Source organism: Gymnoscopelus microlampas (assembly GCF_963454915.1).
Source record: "Gymnoscopelus microlampas genome assembly, chromosome: 2".
Taxonomy (NCBI): Eukaryota; Metazoa; Chordata; class Actinopteri; order Myctophiformes; family Myctophidae; genus Gymnoscopelus; species Gymnoscopelus microlampas.
Window position 1 is genome coordinate 14,611,549 of NC_139939.1, and position 15,626 is coordinate 14,627,174.

At 42.4% G+C, this 15,626-nt stretch overlaps 2 protein-coding genes across 3 annotated transcripts in view; both read right to left on the reverse strand.

The window, feature by feature from the left end:
- Positions 1-10,501, reverse strand: part of kdm2aa (lysine (K)-specific demethylase 2Aa) — a 37,515-nt gene extending 27,014 nt beyond the window's left edge. The window contains exons 1-8 of one of the 2 annotated variants that reach the window (XM_084084888.1): positions 10,364-10,501; positions 4,635-4,773; positions 3,771-3,849; positions 3,170-3,216; positions 2,525-2,709; positions 1,625-1,731; positions 1,386-1,479; positions 413-566 (exon numbers count right to left, since the gene is read on the reverse strand). In XM_084084888.1, coding sequence (XP_083941014.1) covers positions 413-566; positions 1,386-1,479; positions 1,625-1,731; positions 2,525-2,709; positions 3,170-3,216; positions 3,771-3,849; positions 4,635-4,773; positions 10,364-10,369 — 811 coding nt within the window. In that variant the 5' untranslated portion in view covers positions 10,370-10,501. Of the gene's footprint in view, positions 1-412; positions 567-1,385; positions 1,480-1,624; positions 1,732-2,524; positions 2,710-3,169; positions 3,217-3,770; positions 3,850-4,634; positions 4,774-8,906; positions 9,575-10,363 lie in introns of those variants that run through there. The other variant, XM_084084887.1, reaches the window with a different exon arrangement.
- A 1,743-nt stretch (positions 10,502-12,244) lies between these two features.
- Positions 12,245-15,626, reverse strand: part of stx3a (syntaxin 3a) — a gene marked incomplete at both ends in the record, with an annotated part of 6,798 nt that continues 3,416 nt past the window's right edge. The window contains 5 exons of the mRNA XM_084081443.1: positions 12,245-12,322; positions 12,867-12,977; positions 13,660-13,794; positions 14,329-14,402; positions 14,965-15,073. Coding sequence (XP_083937569.1) covers positions 12,245-12,322; positions 12,867-12,977; positions 13,660-13,794; positions 14,329-14,402; positions 14,965-15,073 — 507 coding nt within the window. The remainder of the gene's footprint in view (positions 12,323-12,866; positions 12,978-13,659; positions 13,795-14,328; positions 14,403-14,964; positions 15,074-15,626) is intronic.

Here is a 15,626-nt window from a genome sequence, read left to right on the forward strand (position 1 = left end):
AACACACACACACACACACGTTGAAGGACTGTACCGGTTTATTAGTGACACACCTCTCTCATATCAACAGAGAATAGTGGTTACTAAAATAACCACACAAACACAATGTGGACCAATGAAAAGCCTTCACGTTTGGTGACATTAATTTGTACGAGGAACAATTTACATTTCGAGGAAGGAACACTTTATTTGAGGAGACTCAGGAGGAACACACCTACGGTTGCCTTTGCCACTACCACCACATATACATGTCCAACCTGTGGGTCCAGGATAGGGCTATTCAGCCACCAAATAACTCACCGATAGAAGTGGACGTCATCATCGGATTCGATGGACAACCATAAGCAAGTAAGCAAGTGTGTGTGTGTGTGTGTGTGTGTGTGTGTGTGGGGGGGGGGGTATCTGTGTTCACCTGAAGGAATGATGAAGGTGAAGCCCTGCTTCAGTTCTATCCTCTGGCAGTCTGACGCCCGGTCTCCCAGGAAGATGTCTCCCTGCTTCCCTGACAGCACCCAGTGCTCGTACAGCTCCAGGTTCTGGGGGTTGGGGGGGATCAGCCAGAACACCTGAGGACCACAACCACACCATCACACTACTGAACACCTGAGTCTCTCTCTCTCTCTCTTAAGAGCAGCCCATACACTGTGGATTAGCTTGTAGATCTGCTCTTTTTGGCAAGCAACACCGTTGCACTACCACGTGCTGCCTCAAGCTACAGAAACAGCCAAGCTTACTTAATTATTATCCACTAGCCACCCTTTGCCGGGTGGGATAATAGGCTTTTTACTCATCAGGCAGAGGCTCTGAACCACTCTGTTACACAAGCATAAATGCAGCCTGGAAACCAGACGGATCTGCCAGAGCGAAATCATTAGTTTGGCGATGCCAGGCTAGCATAAATTAGGCACCGCTCCTGCACCGCCCCCGGGCCCTGACGGCATCGTTCGGGCATTGGTGATCTCACAGGGAGCGGATTGGTCAATCTCAGTAGGTTTAACAACGGCCGACTCTAATGGCCACCCACCTAGAGCCAGGTTCTGTTCAAGGTTTCTTTCTGTTAAAGGAAAGTTTTTCCTTGCCAGCTTCCGCCGTCACCAAAGTGCTTGCTCATGGGGGAATTGTTGCGTGTCTGTAAGAGTATGGTCTTGACCTACTCTACGTATATGTACAGTGTCACGATACAACTTGTGCACTATAAAACGAAATAAAAAGTTAAATTAGCTTAAATGTGATGAATATCTGTCGTAATACGCAGTCAGGCTGTGTGGAGGAGAAGATGGTTCTAGTATCCTTAGGTGTCCATAAATGAAAGACCGTGGTAATATTTATGCTGAATGAATTTGATTGGCGAATTTGATAGGCTTCCACAAGTGTGACTCCCCCACCTTGCATCCACTTAGTATGTGGTACCAGACAGACGTCCCTCCGAAATCAATGTGGAAGTCTGTGTAACATCCCTGAACACTCATTAGACAGTACCTGAAGACACAAAGAGACACACACATAAACAGAGCTGTAAAATCCCCAGCGTTCATTTAACTCAGAGAGTGTACAAATCGAAAAATGTGTTAAACGATGATGGAATTGCAACTCTGTAAAAATGGACGGGGATGCGTCTTCTTACTTCTGTACTTTGGGGTACTGCATGTCTGTGATGGAGTTAGTGGAGTCTCTCTGTCGCTCTTTCAGGTGACGGGGCCACATGTTGTCCACCCAGTCGATCTGATCCACCTACACACCAATAAAAGGAGGAGAGAGACAGATTGGCGAGTTAACATACATGTGTCTGTAGGGAGCATGGCAGCCCTATTCTGGGCATTTCATAATAGGCGAACATTCAGCAAACATAACGATAATGATGATGAATTTATGTGTATAGCGCTTTTCCAAACATGGTTACAAAGTCTTTTACAGAACAGGGTAAAAGAGCAACATGATAAACATTAGAGATAAACTACAACAAAAGATCAGTGAATGAAATACAGTAGCCACAACATGTAAAATAGACACACACAGATATAATCAATAAAACACAAAATGGCAAGAAGATTTAAGAAAAGGACTTAACATAAGAGGTGGGTTTTCAGAAGAGATTTAAAAGATGACACTGATTTTGCACGTCTTAGGTCAACAGGTAGACGAAACAATAGGCAAACATGAGAAGAAAATGGCCAGTCTACAAGCTCACAACGAGATGCATTCCAACGCCTTGTGAGCTTCTAGATCAGCTAGATGTTAAGTTCTCAAAGTGGGGTCCTTGGGGGGGTTCCCTAGCCAAATGTGTACAATACATCATCACAATCATTTTAACCACTTTATCAATTTATACGTTGGCTATTCAAAAATAGCAAATGTACAAGCTCACTGCTATTTTTGAAAAAGGTTTAATTTTCAACACAAATCTTCTCTTCTGGGGGTCCCTGGCACAAAACATTTTCAGACGGGGGTCTGCGGCCAAATACATATCAATTTGGGGGTCCTTGTCACGAAAAGAACCACTGCCCTGTTGCACGTGTGTGCGTACCGTGTTAGGTCTCTGGATCAGGTGTGGCTGGTCCATCTTGGTGTGGCTGAACTCCAGGCTAATGACGTTGTAGAGCTTCTCCCGCTGGGACGGCGGCGTCTCGTAGTAGCTTCTCCACTGGGCCATGGACATCTCGGTCCCCTTCTGCGTGCTCACGTCCATCACATCGATCATACGTCTGCCGCCTTGAGACACCAGAGAGAGACACACATAAGTTAACGCACCAAATGTGGACTACGTCATTTTAACAACCTCATATTATCATGTCGTATATGAATTCCAGTTAGGGATTAAATCAACTATTGATTAATTGCTAAATTACACAATTAATTGAACATTATGTGGTTCTTTTGTAATTGTATCAACAGGACATTTTCTGTTCTCTGTTCATATTCTATTTTTGTTAATCTAAAAAAAATGCCATTGCCTGTCTCTCAAATGGCACAATACATATTTAAGGAATATAACATATATGTTTATATATACTGTATGCACAAAAAAATGCATTTTGTGCCTTTTATGCTATAGATAGATATACCTTTATTGATAAAAGACCAATTCAGGTTCTCAGTAAAATCCCTGCTTATCTAGTAATATAAATAGCTTCTCAGGAAATATTTCAGAGCGGGCGAGTTGAAATCTTACCGACGAAGATCTTGACGTCGTTGACGGTGAAGTCTGGGCCTGGCATCCTGTAGAGAGGACAGCACAGCAGCAAGGTTACAAACAGTTCCTAGACACCCTTCATTCACCACAACAATGACAGCAACATCCATTCTCAGAAGAAGGTCCCCCTGAGATTACGACAGGACATTAACCCATTCAAACCTGGAAAGCATCTGAGTAAATCTTTGCCCCCCCCCCCATCTGAAAAATATTTTCAGATGGGGGGGGGGGGGGGGGGTTGGCGCCAGTCAGCAGCTAAATACATACAACTATTAAAAAGTAGTAACATACGTTTTCCAGAAACCTGTTAGGATTTAGAAGACATTTGTACAATCCCCAGAAGCCAAGATGAAAAATGTCTGGTTTGAAAAATATAAATATACACGTATATTCAAAGATTTGCACACATTTTCAAGTTTTTTTCCCGGAAAACAGATTTTTTTTTTTAAACATTTGGGGGCCCCCTTTCCCCCGGCCCACAGGCTGAGACAAGATCACTGGTCAAGATGAGGACTAGTGAGTGCAGAGGATGAAGGGAACACAGTAGAAATGAGAGCGTCAGATCAGACAGAAGACCTACTTGATTCCCAGTCCGTCTGGTTTCTCAAAGATGATGGGATCCCTCAGCCCTCCTCTCTGGACGTACTCGTATGTGAAGTCTGAAAACATGAAAGACATGAAAGAGACACACATGAAAGATCTGCAAGATAAACCTCAAGATGAAAGCAGTTTGATGAAAGATCTTTAGCCAGAAAACATTTTGCCTTCTAGTATTATTTGATGACATGTTACAGTGTTTAAATTGTATGGCTATTATTATTAAACATATAATGACGTGTTCTATACATTTAGCTGGAACCAATCTTAGGCATGGGGATTATGGATGACTGCAAAATAAAGTATTGTGCTGCGTGCGTGTGTGTGCGTGCGTGCGTGTGTGTGCGTGCGTGCGTGCGTTACAATAGGTTTGAGGACCAAATGTTCCCACAAGTATAGTAGAATTTGAGAATTAGACATTGGAACATGTTCTGGTCCTCAGAAATGAACTTGTTGTACAAAAGTAGTTTTATCGTATTTAAAAAAAAAAAAGACCCAGGTCCATTTGGTTCCATTTGAACACGCTCAGAGTTTTAAGGGTTCATTTGGAACACTCTCAAGTAACCCAGAGGGTCCCTGGACCTCACTTTGAGAACCACTACAATAATATGTACGCAATACTGCATGTATATATACAATTTTAAAAAAGGAATCAGGGAATCGTTAACCGTTAAAATGTTCACGATTTTTCAAAAATAGCAGATTTACAAGCTCGTAGCTTGTAGATCTGCTATTTTTCAATAGCCAAAGAAATCTAAAATGACACAGACGCGTTCCCGGTTTTAATGAGTTAAGGAACAGGAATTGTTAAAATCTTAAAGAAGCGCGCGTGTTTGTGTGTGTATACCTTTCCCCTCCAGGCGTCGAACCCTGTCTGAGCTGAACCTCTGGCTGTGGACCTTCTCCTCCAGGTCAAAGGTCCTCCTGCCGTCGATTTCCTCGTCCGAGATGCCGTCGTCATGGTAGCGCCGCCGCGTGCCCGCGCGCTATAGGTGGAAGAGTGGATGACCAGTAGAGAGGAAAAGAGAAGACAGGAGAGAAAGAGAGAGTTGATGATGAGCAGAGAGGAAAATAGAAGACAGGAAGGAAAGAAAGAACAGACAGTCAGATGAAAGTGACTTAATAATAACCAGTTTTCATTCAACAGGTACAGTATGTATGAAGTATTGTGGAATCTGGGTTTCCTACAGGAAAACACATAATCTAGGTGCTACTGGAAGGGGAGTTCTGATGTTTAGCGTCCGTGCTGCTGACCAATTCAATCTTGGTAGTGGCGAACCTAGACTGAACTGGTCTGTTGTTAATTGGAATCACAGTAAATGCTACATTTTGACATGAGATCAGTGAAGGTACCGCAGAGTTCCAGCCATACGACTGTTGGAAGCACTGAGCCCCCAAGTCACGACAGATGAACAGGGGATAATCCCCCTCCATCTCTGCGCCAAGACCCCCAATCCCCATCCCACCTCCTCCTGACCACAATCTGTCCCACATCTCCAATACGGCTGGGCAATTAACCCAAAATATATCTTATCTGATAATTAGAACCAATAACCAACTTAATGTTGCTCATATAGATTCCTCGAATAAATACACTTTTTTCCCTCTTGTATATCAACGAAGCAACACGGACAATTTCAAATTGATTTAGTTCATAATGGACTTAATAGATTTGTCTGATTAACCACTTAACCCTGTATTACACTATTATATTATATTATAGTCGTACAAAAATAGTGAAAATAGCCCATCTACAAGCTCATAATGCATTCACATCGCAATGCGTTGTGAGCTTGTAGATCTGCTATTTTCACTATTTAAAAAGAAAAAAGTTCATTAATCGAAATAGAGACAAAGTTTGAAATAATTGCCCAGACCTACTCTCCACTCCAGTCTGCTGAACACCACCTGGCTGCATCCTTCACCTCCTCAAAACACTACATTACCTTTGGAGACTTAAGACTGTTGTCAACACAGCATTGTCTGATACACCAACACAAAACTGACGAGCAAAAATTCGTTGACCGAAGCACCACAGGGGACTGGGTCTATACTTACTACCCCCCCCCCCCCCACACACACACACACACACACCAACCAAATACTCACCTAAAATAGACGATCTACAAGCTCAACGCATCACACTTCTACGGGTTGTGAGCTTGTAGATTGACTATTTTCAATGAATGTTCACCCCCAGAATAGAGACACTAGGGTCCAAGTGGTTAAAGACATGTCAAGTATCAACATTTGTTTTATAAATACAACTATCTGACCTGAAGAAGATCCACACCGGATCGAAACGTTTATATTTTTCCTCAAATAAAGTCCTTAACATGGTTTGATGTGCTATTTCTACCCCGTTAATAAATACCACACCACACTTTTACATGATGATATGGTCCAGCTCTCAAGCCGTCTTTCATGTGGTCCTTCCTACGTTTAGAGTGTAGAAAATGACACTGGTCCGAGCGGGTAAACTGTGCTGCTGCTGTTAGGCCTGATCAATAATGTGGTCTGCTGGGCTGAGAGCCAACTCAAGAGGATGCAGTGAGTGCCAGTGACACAGCACCTTTAGAACAATGCTCGCCCTCTTCCAGAATACGTGTAATAACATTCTTCTATTGACTTGCATCGCCCAATGACAAACTTAATCCTGCCCCTAATCGTAACCTAAAAACATATTAAATAATAATAATAAAAAATATTGGAAATTTGTCCTCACAAATCACCACTTTTCCATTTTTTCAGTCAGGAGTCAAGCCAAGCCCCACCCCCACACCCACACCCACACACACACACACACACACCTAACATCTGTCTGCTAACACGATATCAGCATTTATCTGAGACATTTAGCTGTCTCCTGCTGAATACAAGCTACATTAAGCCTGATTTATACTTACGTGCTAGTATCATCATGCTCCAAAAATAGCAGATCTACAAGATCACAATGTGTCGCAACGCAACGTTTTGTGAGCTTGTAGATGACTTATTATGTCCTACTGCCTTTGGGGAGTGAGCCAATTGCAGTTGCTACTATGGCACAGGACCAGCTGAGAGACAAAGTGACCCAAGCACGTTGCTGGACAGCAAACAGACATGTTCCAATAGGATGAAAACAAGTCTGTTTTACCAATACTCGCCTCGTTCTTTTGTAATCTACAAGTGCCCCCTTTATTCCTCCACTACTGACATATTTTACCCTCCGTGCAAGCAGTTATTTCAAGACGATTTAACCCGCCACCCTTTATCCCCTTCCCCCTCACTCTCCATCAATCTGAGTTAAATCAACACTCAAGATTTTACTATCTAGAGAACGAGATGTGATGAGGGTAAACTAGACACCTGGCACCTTCTCTGTCTGCAGCTTTCTCTTCCTTCCTTTCGCCTCTTTCCGTCTGTTCTTCTCTTCCCACATTTCCACTGCTGTGTTGCAGAAGTGCCAACCTCCCCAGTCTCCCTCTCTCTCTCTCTCCGTCTCTCTCTCTGTCTCTCTCTCTCTCTCTCGCTCTCTGCCGCTCCGAGGAAATGAGAGAGCAGTGGCCTGGGCTCAGTGGGCTGGCTGGGCTTGTTGTTATCGGCGTCCGCCGTCACCCTGCCCCTCCCACCACTCAGTCTGTTAGTGCATCTCTGCTCCATCACTGACGTGTTGGACCAACACACAATTATCTCTCTCGAATCGATCTCTCTCGTTCTCTCAGACAGACACACAGACATACGCACGCACGCACACACACACACACGGCTGGGCGATATGACTTCAAATCAATAACACGATTATTTCAAACTTTTGCCTTGATTATGATGGGATGAACTTTTTTTTTAATAGAGAAAATAGTAGTTCTACAAGCTCACAACGCGTCACTATGCAACGCTCTGTGAGCTTGTAGATCGGCTATTTTCAAGTATTGTATAGGCTACCATTGTACAATGACGTTTAATACAGGGTTAGGTGGTTAATCATAAAAAAGTTTGAAACATTTCTGGATTATTCAGTTATAAGCCGGTTATTATTTAAGATTTTGGTTCTAAATAACGGTTTCAATATATTTTCAGTTAACCACTTAAAACCCAGCAGAAAATAGCAGATCGACAAGCTCTCGGCTATTTTCAGCGAAAGCTTTCCCCACAATAACAGAAAAGACACTAGTATAGAGCCCTGAGGGATTCTGCTCAACCATACAGGGTTTAAGTGGTTCATTGCCGGGCCCTACACACACATATCAATCTCAACAGATTACGCCTTGTGTCCTTCCCTTTCATTTAAGCTTTCACAATGTTTTAAAGCCGTGTTGGCCCCATGTTTGAGCTTTTGCAAATTAACTGCACTTGAACAAGAGCGAGCGCGCGCGCGCGCGCGCGCGCGCGCGCGCGCACGCACGCACGCACACACACACACACACACACACACACACACACACACACACACACACACACACACACACACACACACACACACACACACACACACACACACACACACACACACACACACACACACACACACACACACACACACACACACACACGCCTCTCTCATGTACTCATCAGTGTACAAATTCACTCTCCATCTCAAACACGATACTTTTTTGTCTGGGAAACAAACTCTCTACACACAAAGCCACGCAGAAGCTTCCATTCCTAATTAGTGACTGCCACAGAAGTCAACAGCTACAGCTATAATATAAGGCTGAATGTTCCCATTCTAAATGTGTTTGAGACCCAAAGCTGGGCCATGGGGACAAAACAGGTGCCAAAATAATATGCTTTGATCCATACCCAGCCGTTTATTGTAATTATTATCACATAACCAACTAATTACACCATAGCCACTTAAACCCCAGCATCAGCATTGTGGGGAAAGCTTTCTCTGAAAATATCAGATCGACAAGCTCACAGTCGATCGGTGATGTGAGCTTGTCGATCAGCTATTTTCAGCGAATGCTTTCCCCACAATAACAGAGAAATACATTAGTATTGAGCACTGAGGGACTCTGGTTACCCATATGGGGTTTAAGTGGTTAATACACCGTGGTATACAGTCCCTGAATGTGCATCTTCTTGGCTAGTATGTATGTGTTTTGACTGTCAAAATCACGATTTATGTTTAACTTACCAGCCTTCTGCTGAATCGTGCCTTGGAGTTATCCATTATGAGCAGATCTGTGCAGTTAAGTGTACTGTCTGTTAACGTAGCTCTTCTTGGCGTTAATATTTCTACAGACTGGTGTCTATTGATAATCTATATAACTACTGGTCTAATGATACTCTAATAACCAGTAGAACATGGATCTGATAGCCTATTATGTTTGGTACCTGAGAGACAAGGAACTGTCCAAGTCCTGAAATATCCAAGTTAAGACGAAATAGGTTGGTTAAAAAAAGTTTCAATGCAGACGAATTATAATCCACTAGTATTAAAAAAAGCACCGAAATGATTCGTCTTTTCAGATAGTAAAATATTTGTTTCCCCCCTGAGCCTTTAACTAGATAAATAAGTCAGAGCTTTAGCTAATAACCCCTAACGTTGTTATTAACCTAACAGTAACCTGTTCGTCCATATGGACAGTATAACGGTCTACATTTCTGTTTTAATTGTATCTAACGTATAGAAGTAAAACCTGCAGCGTCCTAAACACACACATGAGCATTGTTCACCAACACACTACATTAATGTTGTCCAAACTCCTGCAAAATAATGTCTTTTTCAGCAAACTTTCAGCTCACTCTGCGCTTAAAATTCAACGATGATCAATGATCGTATATTTAAAATATCAATGTTGTTTTAAAACCAGACTCTGTTTAAAGAGTGTATGTTAAAATTATGTTATTCAAGCGTTAACGCGGCGAAAGTTGTTGTGGTCCCATAACAGCCGCCATGTTTCCCCCCAATGCCGAAAACAAGCAGATCTACAAGTCCTACATGCGTTTGGGACGCAACGTTTGTTGGGCTTGTAGATCTGCGTTTTCCGGCGCACGACAACGTCGTACGACGAAGTGTAAACAATCAAGCTTATCGACACAAAATACTACTGATATAAGCCCGGCCCACAAGCGTAAAATGGACCAATTGCGAGAAAGCCCCCCCGAGGCGTTAATTCGACCAAAGCAGTGTCACTCAAACAAAAACGTATTAACAAGCACATATCCGGTCTGGAACGGGTACGGAAACGGTCTTTAGAACTACATGCATGCGCATGTGGAAACTGGCCGGATATAGTAGGCGTGCTCTAAACCGGATCTGAGCACAAGAGTGGCAAGTGGGAACCACGCTTTCCTCGGGTACTGTGGCAAGCCTCCGTGACGCAAGATCACCGTCCAATAGAAAAACAGGACAGGCGGCGGACTAACCAATCAGCGCACGAGTTGAACCGGGTGCTCAGTTAGGATTGGTCAGAAATATCGGCGAGGAAAATAAAAAAATATATAAATAACACAATAGGTCATAAAGGTAGGCAGCCAATGAAACGGCAGAACAATGTACTTGCGTCGGCCATTATTCAATAGAACTTCACACGAATCATAGATATAAAATAAGATGTCGAGGAAATAACGCTCTTTTTTTCTACTCACCACCATGTTTGAGCCGCACAGCGCCGTTTAAAAGGCTGTTGTTAGTGTTTATTAAACGTTGTGATTGTTGGACGCTGTTTGTGATACATGAAGCTTCTCCGCCGAGGACACGCTTTGTAGCGACTTCCTCAACGCGGAAGTGGGCCGTTGTCCATACATGGAGCTTGCGCAGTGTTGCCAGATTCTGTGAGAGAAACAAGCAACCAGGGTCTAGGAAAACATGTGGAAAGACTGGTGACGCGAGGTTAAGGAAAACAAGCCCAAAAGAAGCGACTATCATGGGCCACATGATGAGCACTTTAAACATAACACATCGGCGGAATTTGAAAATAGCCGATAGCTTGTACATGCTATTTTCGAATAAAATCTGGGGGGGAGGGGGAAATTACATTATGGAATATTTTAACAACGCAAATCTTGTAGGCCTATGGGGGTCCCTGCTGGGCCCTGGCAAAAAATATTTTTAGATGGGGAAGTTCGTCTGTGGACAAATATATATTCATTTGGGGGTCCTTGACATGAACATTTGTTAGAGTCACTGGTTCAAACGACATTAGTAAACAAGCTCAAATAAGCAACTACACTTCAGAAACAAGCCCAAAAACCCGCAATTTACCAAAGTCGCTTATATTAAGCGGACATGGCAACGCTGAGTTTACGTTTCAAGAAACGCGCGTCTATTGGCTGTGGACCCCCGTAGGTCTACCGTGATTGGCCAGTTGGACCGTCGCTCAAGCACAGTAGATTCAGCAGACGGCAAGAGGGACAGGCCACAATGTGACGTGTCACGTGTAAAATAGAGACTCGTGAAATTAATAACTGTAAATAAACATCAACAAATGAAATAAAGTGTTCTTTTTTATTTTTCCGTACAGAAAGGCAAACCTACAAAATCTGTGGATAAAAGTCTACCTTACCGAACATTCGCCAAAATAGACGAACATTTGGTGAAAATAGCAGATCTACAAGCTCATAATGCCTCACATTGTGAGTCACGTTGTGAGCTGCAAGCTCTCATCTGAGCTTGGTTTGGCTCTTTTCGCTATTTGACCGTCACCTACAATGAATTAGGCTATATGTTTATAGCCTATCTATAGCATACCTATATCTGTATGTGGTTAACAATATTCTCACAAATGCCTACAACAAGCTATCACAAAGTTAAGTATAAAGTTCATACAGTGCAAGGACACACAAAACTACACACACCAACTGCTAGGCATTTTTTTCCCACAATAGGTTTATGAAAAGGTTTGTCTAATTCACCACTTTGGGCCAATTGCCAGTTGGCCATAATGTCTTTACTAAAATGAGATAATAAAGATAAGTATTAATATTAGCACAGTAGGCTATTCATATTAACCTTTTTTTCCCAGGCAAGAGAATGTCAGTTATTACAAATGAAAACATGGGAAGCAGGCTTATGAAAACCCACTGCTATTAACCACTTTCAAACCGGTGTCCCTATTTTGTGCATATTAGGAGAACACTTTCAAAAGATTTCAGAAATGTCCAAAAATGGCCCAAAATTAAAAAATAAATAAAATAGCCGATCTACAAGTTCACGACACATAAGCTTGCAGACTGCTATTTTCACAGCGTGCCACCGTCGTAATCATATGGCAAAGTATAAAATAGGGCTAAGTGTTGAAGGAGAAAAGAAAAAAAAAATCAGAGAAATACATGTAGGCCTATGCATCAGCAAACAGATTAAAACCGTGGCAGAAAAAAAGTACATATTTGAACACATAGCTGCTGTGGCCATGAAAACAAACAAACAACAAAAAACATTACAAATCATTCCATCTCCTGTAATTAATTTAAAAAACATCAGGCTCTTGTTCTATTGTTCACTGTGGACTCCACAGGTTGACATCTCGACTATTTAATCCAGCTGTACAGGAATGAGCCAACGATGACGGCGAGGATCACACAGCAACAGAAGATCATCATTTGTTTCTGTAGAATGGAAAGGCAGAGAGAGAGGTGAGGAAGATGAAACAAACAAACAAACAAACATGAATAAGGGCAACATATTTGCACACGCTTCAATTTACATCAATATCATGCTGGGAAGTGATATGACTTTAGTCAAGATTCAAACACAATCTGTCTCATCCTTGACATCATGAGAACATGCTGATGTTATGTCCAGAAGTTAATGCATGACGATGTGTTCGTCCGTAATTGACCTTTATTGACCTTGCTCTTTGACCACCAAACGTTAGTGATGTATTGTTTACATACAGCGGGAGCTGTCCATTGCAGCCTAGTGCTTTGTGCCAGTGAACAGCTCCACTGTAGAAGTACAAAAATAAACACTAAAACTAATGAAAACAAAAAATAATTAAGCCTAAAAAAACTAAACTAGAAACCCGCTTTACCGCTATAAAAACAAATAAAAACTTAAGACAAATACGTTTATTTTTTTCAAAAATCCATGTAAAGGAAGCATTAGTGAATGAACTGATCATGTGATGAAAGGTTACAGTTCTCCACTCACCCTGCGAGCCTCCTGTTGGAATTTGGCTGCCTTCTTTGTGTCAGCCACGGCTCTCTCTACGAAGCCCACCGATTGGTCCATGTTGCTCTCGATCCTGTCAATCATGCCACCCTGAAGGAGGGCAGAGGGGTGATCAGTGATCAGCATGTACATTTGTTTAAAAAATAAATCGATAGATAATAAATAAACAAATAAATAAACAACGATGGAAATAATAATAATAATGATAATTATTATTATTTAGTCTCTGTTAGTTGTTGTTGGGGTACTTGTCACTGTATGTGAAATGTGTCCTTTGCATTTACCATCCTAATTATTAGAAGCAATGGGGAAGTTCCATTAATACTGTGCCCTGGGGTTCAGTGTCTTGCTCAGGGACACTTCGACACATAATGTAGACTGGGGGTTGAACCTGGGACCTTCTGATTACTAGACGACCTCTCACTCAGTTAAGGTCGCACTCTTTGAATGTTTTGAGAATGTAGTGATTTGTGTGAACATCAACGAACAGTAGGCCTACTACCACTTAAACCCTATATACTTTGTTGACCAGGGCTCTGTAGTAGGCCCCATTCTTTTTTCCCTCTACACCAAATCTCTTTGTGTAAATAGCTGATCTATGAGCTAAGCTAACAGCTTGTAGATCTGTGAGCTTGTAGATCTGCTATTTACACAGAATGTTCGCCCCCAAAATGGAGATGTTAGGGTTCAAGTTGTTAAAAATAGCTGACTTTATCCTCCTTCGATCAAATAGAAATGTGTTCTTGCGTGTGTGCGTGCGTGGGTGTTGTACCTGGTTTTCAACCAGCATGGCGATATCCACAAACATGTCATGGAGTTCCTTGATGCTGCTCTCCAGCCTCATGATGTCTTTGTGACGCGCTTCAATCTCGTTCAGAGCCTGCTGGTTGATCTTGGACTCCATGATCTGTGAACATTTCGAAAGAAGGGAGATACTCAATGTATACAGTATATATACAGTATGTATACTAGAATTGTTCTGTGCGCGCTCACGCACACGCACACGCACACGCACGCACGCGCACGCACGCAAGCACACACACACACACACACACACACACACACACACACACACACACACACACACACACACACACAGTGCTGTGTTTGATTTCAAGGTATGCATTTTCATATAATGTAGGCCCACTTCAAATTGTAATTCACACTTACAGTACATCACCCAAGCACTCTTCATTCTAACCACGTGGTTTTGTGTTTAGTAACATGCTCTTTTGAAATAGTGTTGAAGAGCGAGCTGAAAGTTTTCTGACCAAGATGCATTTATTTTATAGGCATTTGAACAACATTAAGGTAGTCTGTTTAACGGATTTGCTGCTTTGGTGGGCCGGGCACCGCAAACATCAAATCATCACCAAATCCCTTGTGCATTAACTGAGCCCCTACCTTTGTCTACGTTGAAGGATTGAGATTGATCACATACCCCAGCACTGAAGACAGCTGAGTTGCCTCCTTCCAACATCTCGTCCAACTCCTCGTCTGTTGTGGCTTTCCCCGCTAGGATAGACAGACAGACAGACAGACAGACAGATAGACAGACAGACAGACAGATAGACAGACAGACAGACAGACAGACAGACAGACAGACAGACAGACAGACAGACAGACAGACAGAGTGAGATATGTACTTGAAGTAAGACAGAATAGCTGGTCAGACAGATTAACCCATTAAGACGGGGAAAGCATCTGTCATTTTAGATTTGAACCACTTGAACCATTATATTTGGCTATTCAAAAATAGCACGCACGCGCGCACACACGCACGCACGCGCACGCACACGCACACGCGCACACACACACACACACACACACACACACACACACACACACACACACACACACACACACACACACACACACACACACTGTACAGGAGGTCCCCTGCAAAATGTGTTAATCACACACAAACTACTTTAACCCTATTTAATACTTGGCTTGTAGCTTGTAGATCCGCAATTTTTTTTTAGAATTTTGAAAATTAGTGAAAAATTGTACGGAGGGGCGGGGGTGATTGTAACTCACTGATCTACACAACATGTAACAGGTGGATGTAACTCACTGATCTCCAGCTGTCGGGCGATGCGTCCTTTGCTTTTGTCTCTGAAGTCAACCTGAGCCTCGTTGTACTTCGTCATCGTCTCCACAAACTTCTTGGCCAGGATAGCATGCTGGGAGGAAAAAGAGAAACAACTTTAAAGCTATTTTAGAAGCTGAATTTGAGCCAGACTGATATATCAATCTGGTCGATACACTGGCTATTATTTGACTTTTTTTTACAACATCGGTATCGAAAATCATACAGACGATGTATCCGTATGTTTAACCACTCCTGGTGTTTTCAAAAATTCAAAATTCTTCAAAAATACAGAAGCAGAGCTACAAATCGCGTTGCAAGCCATTTTTTAATTTTGTGTATGTGTATGTTTTTCAAATTCATTCTGAACTTCTTTTTATCTGTACACAGTAATCTGTGGTCTAGGACTCTCCAAAATCGGGATCAGCATTGGACCCAAAAATCTGCCATTGGCCGGGCTAGACTGAATGAAAACTTTGATAATGATGCCAGTCAGACTGTTTCATGGATCAAAGTCCCACACTCATACAACCCCTAACGATGCAAGGCAGTCCACCCTGACCCTCCTCATGCCGTCACATTGTTTTTGTTTTGGACATGATGGCAAGGACAGTGTTTAGCATGAGTTCTAATGAGAGTGGTTCTGA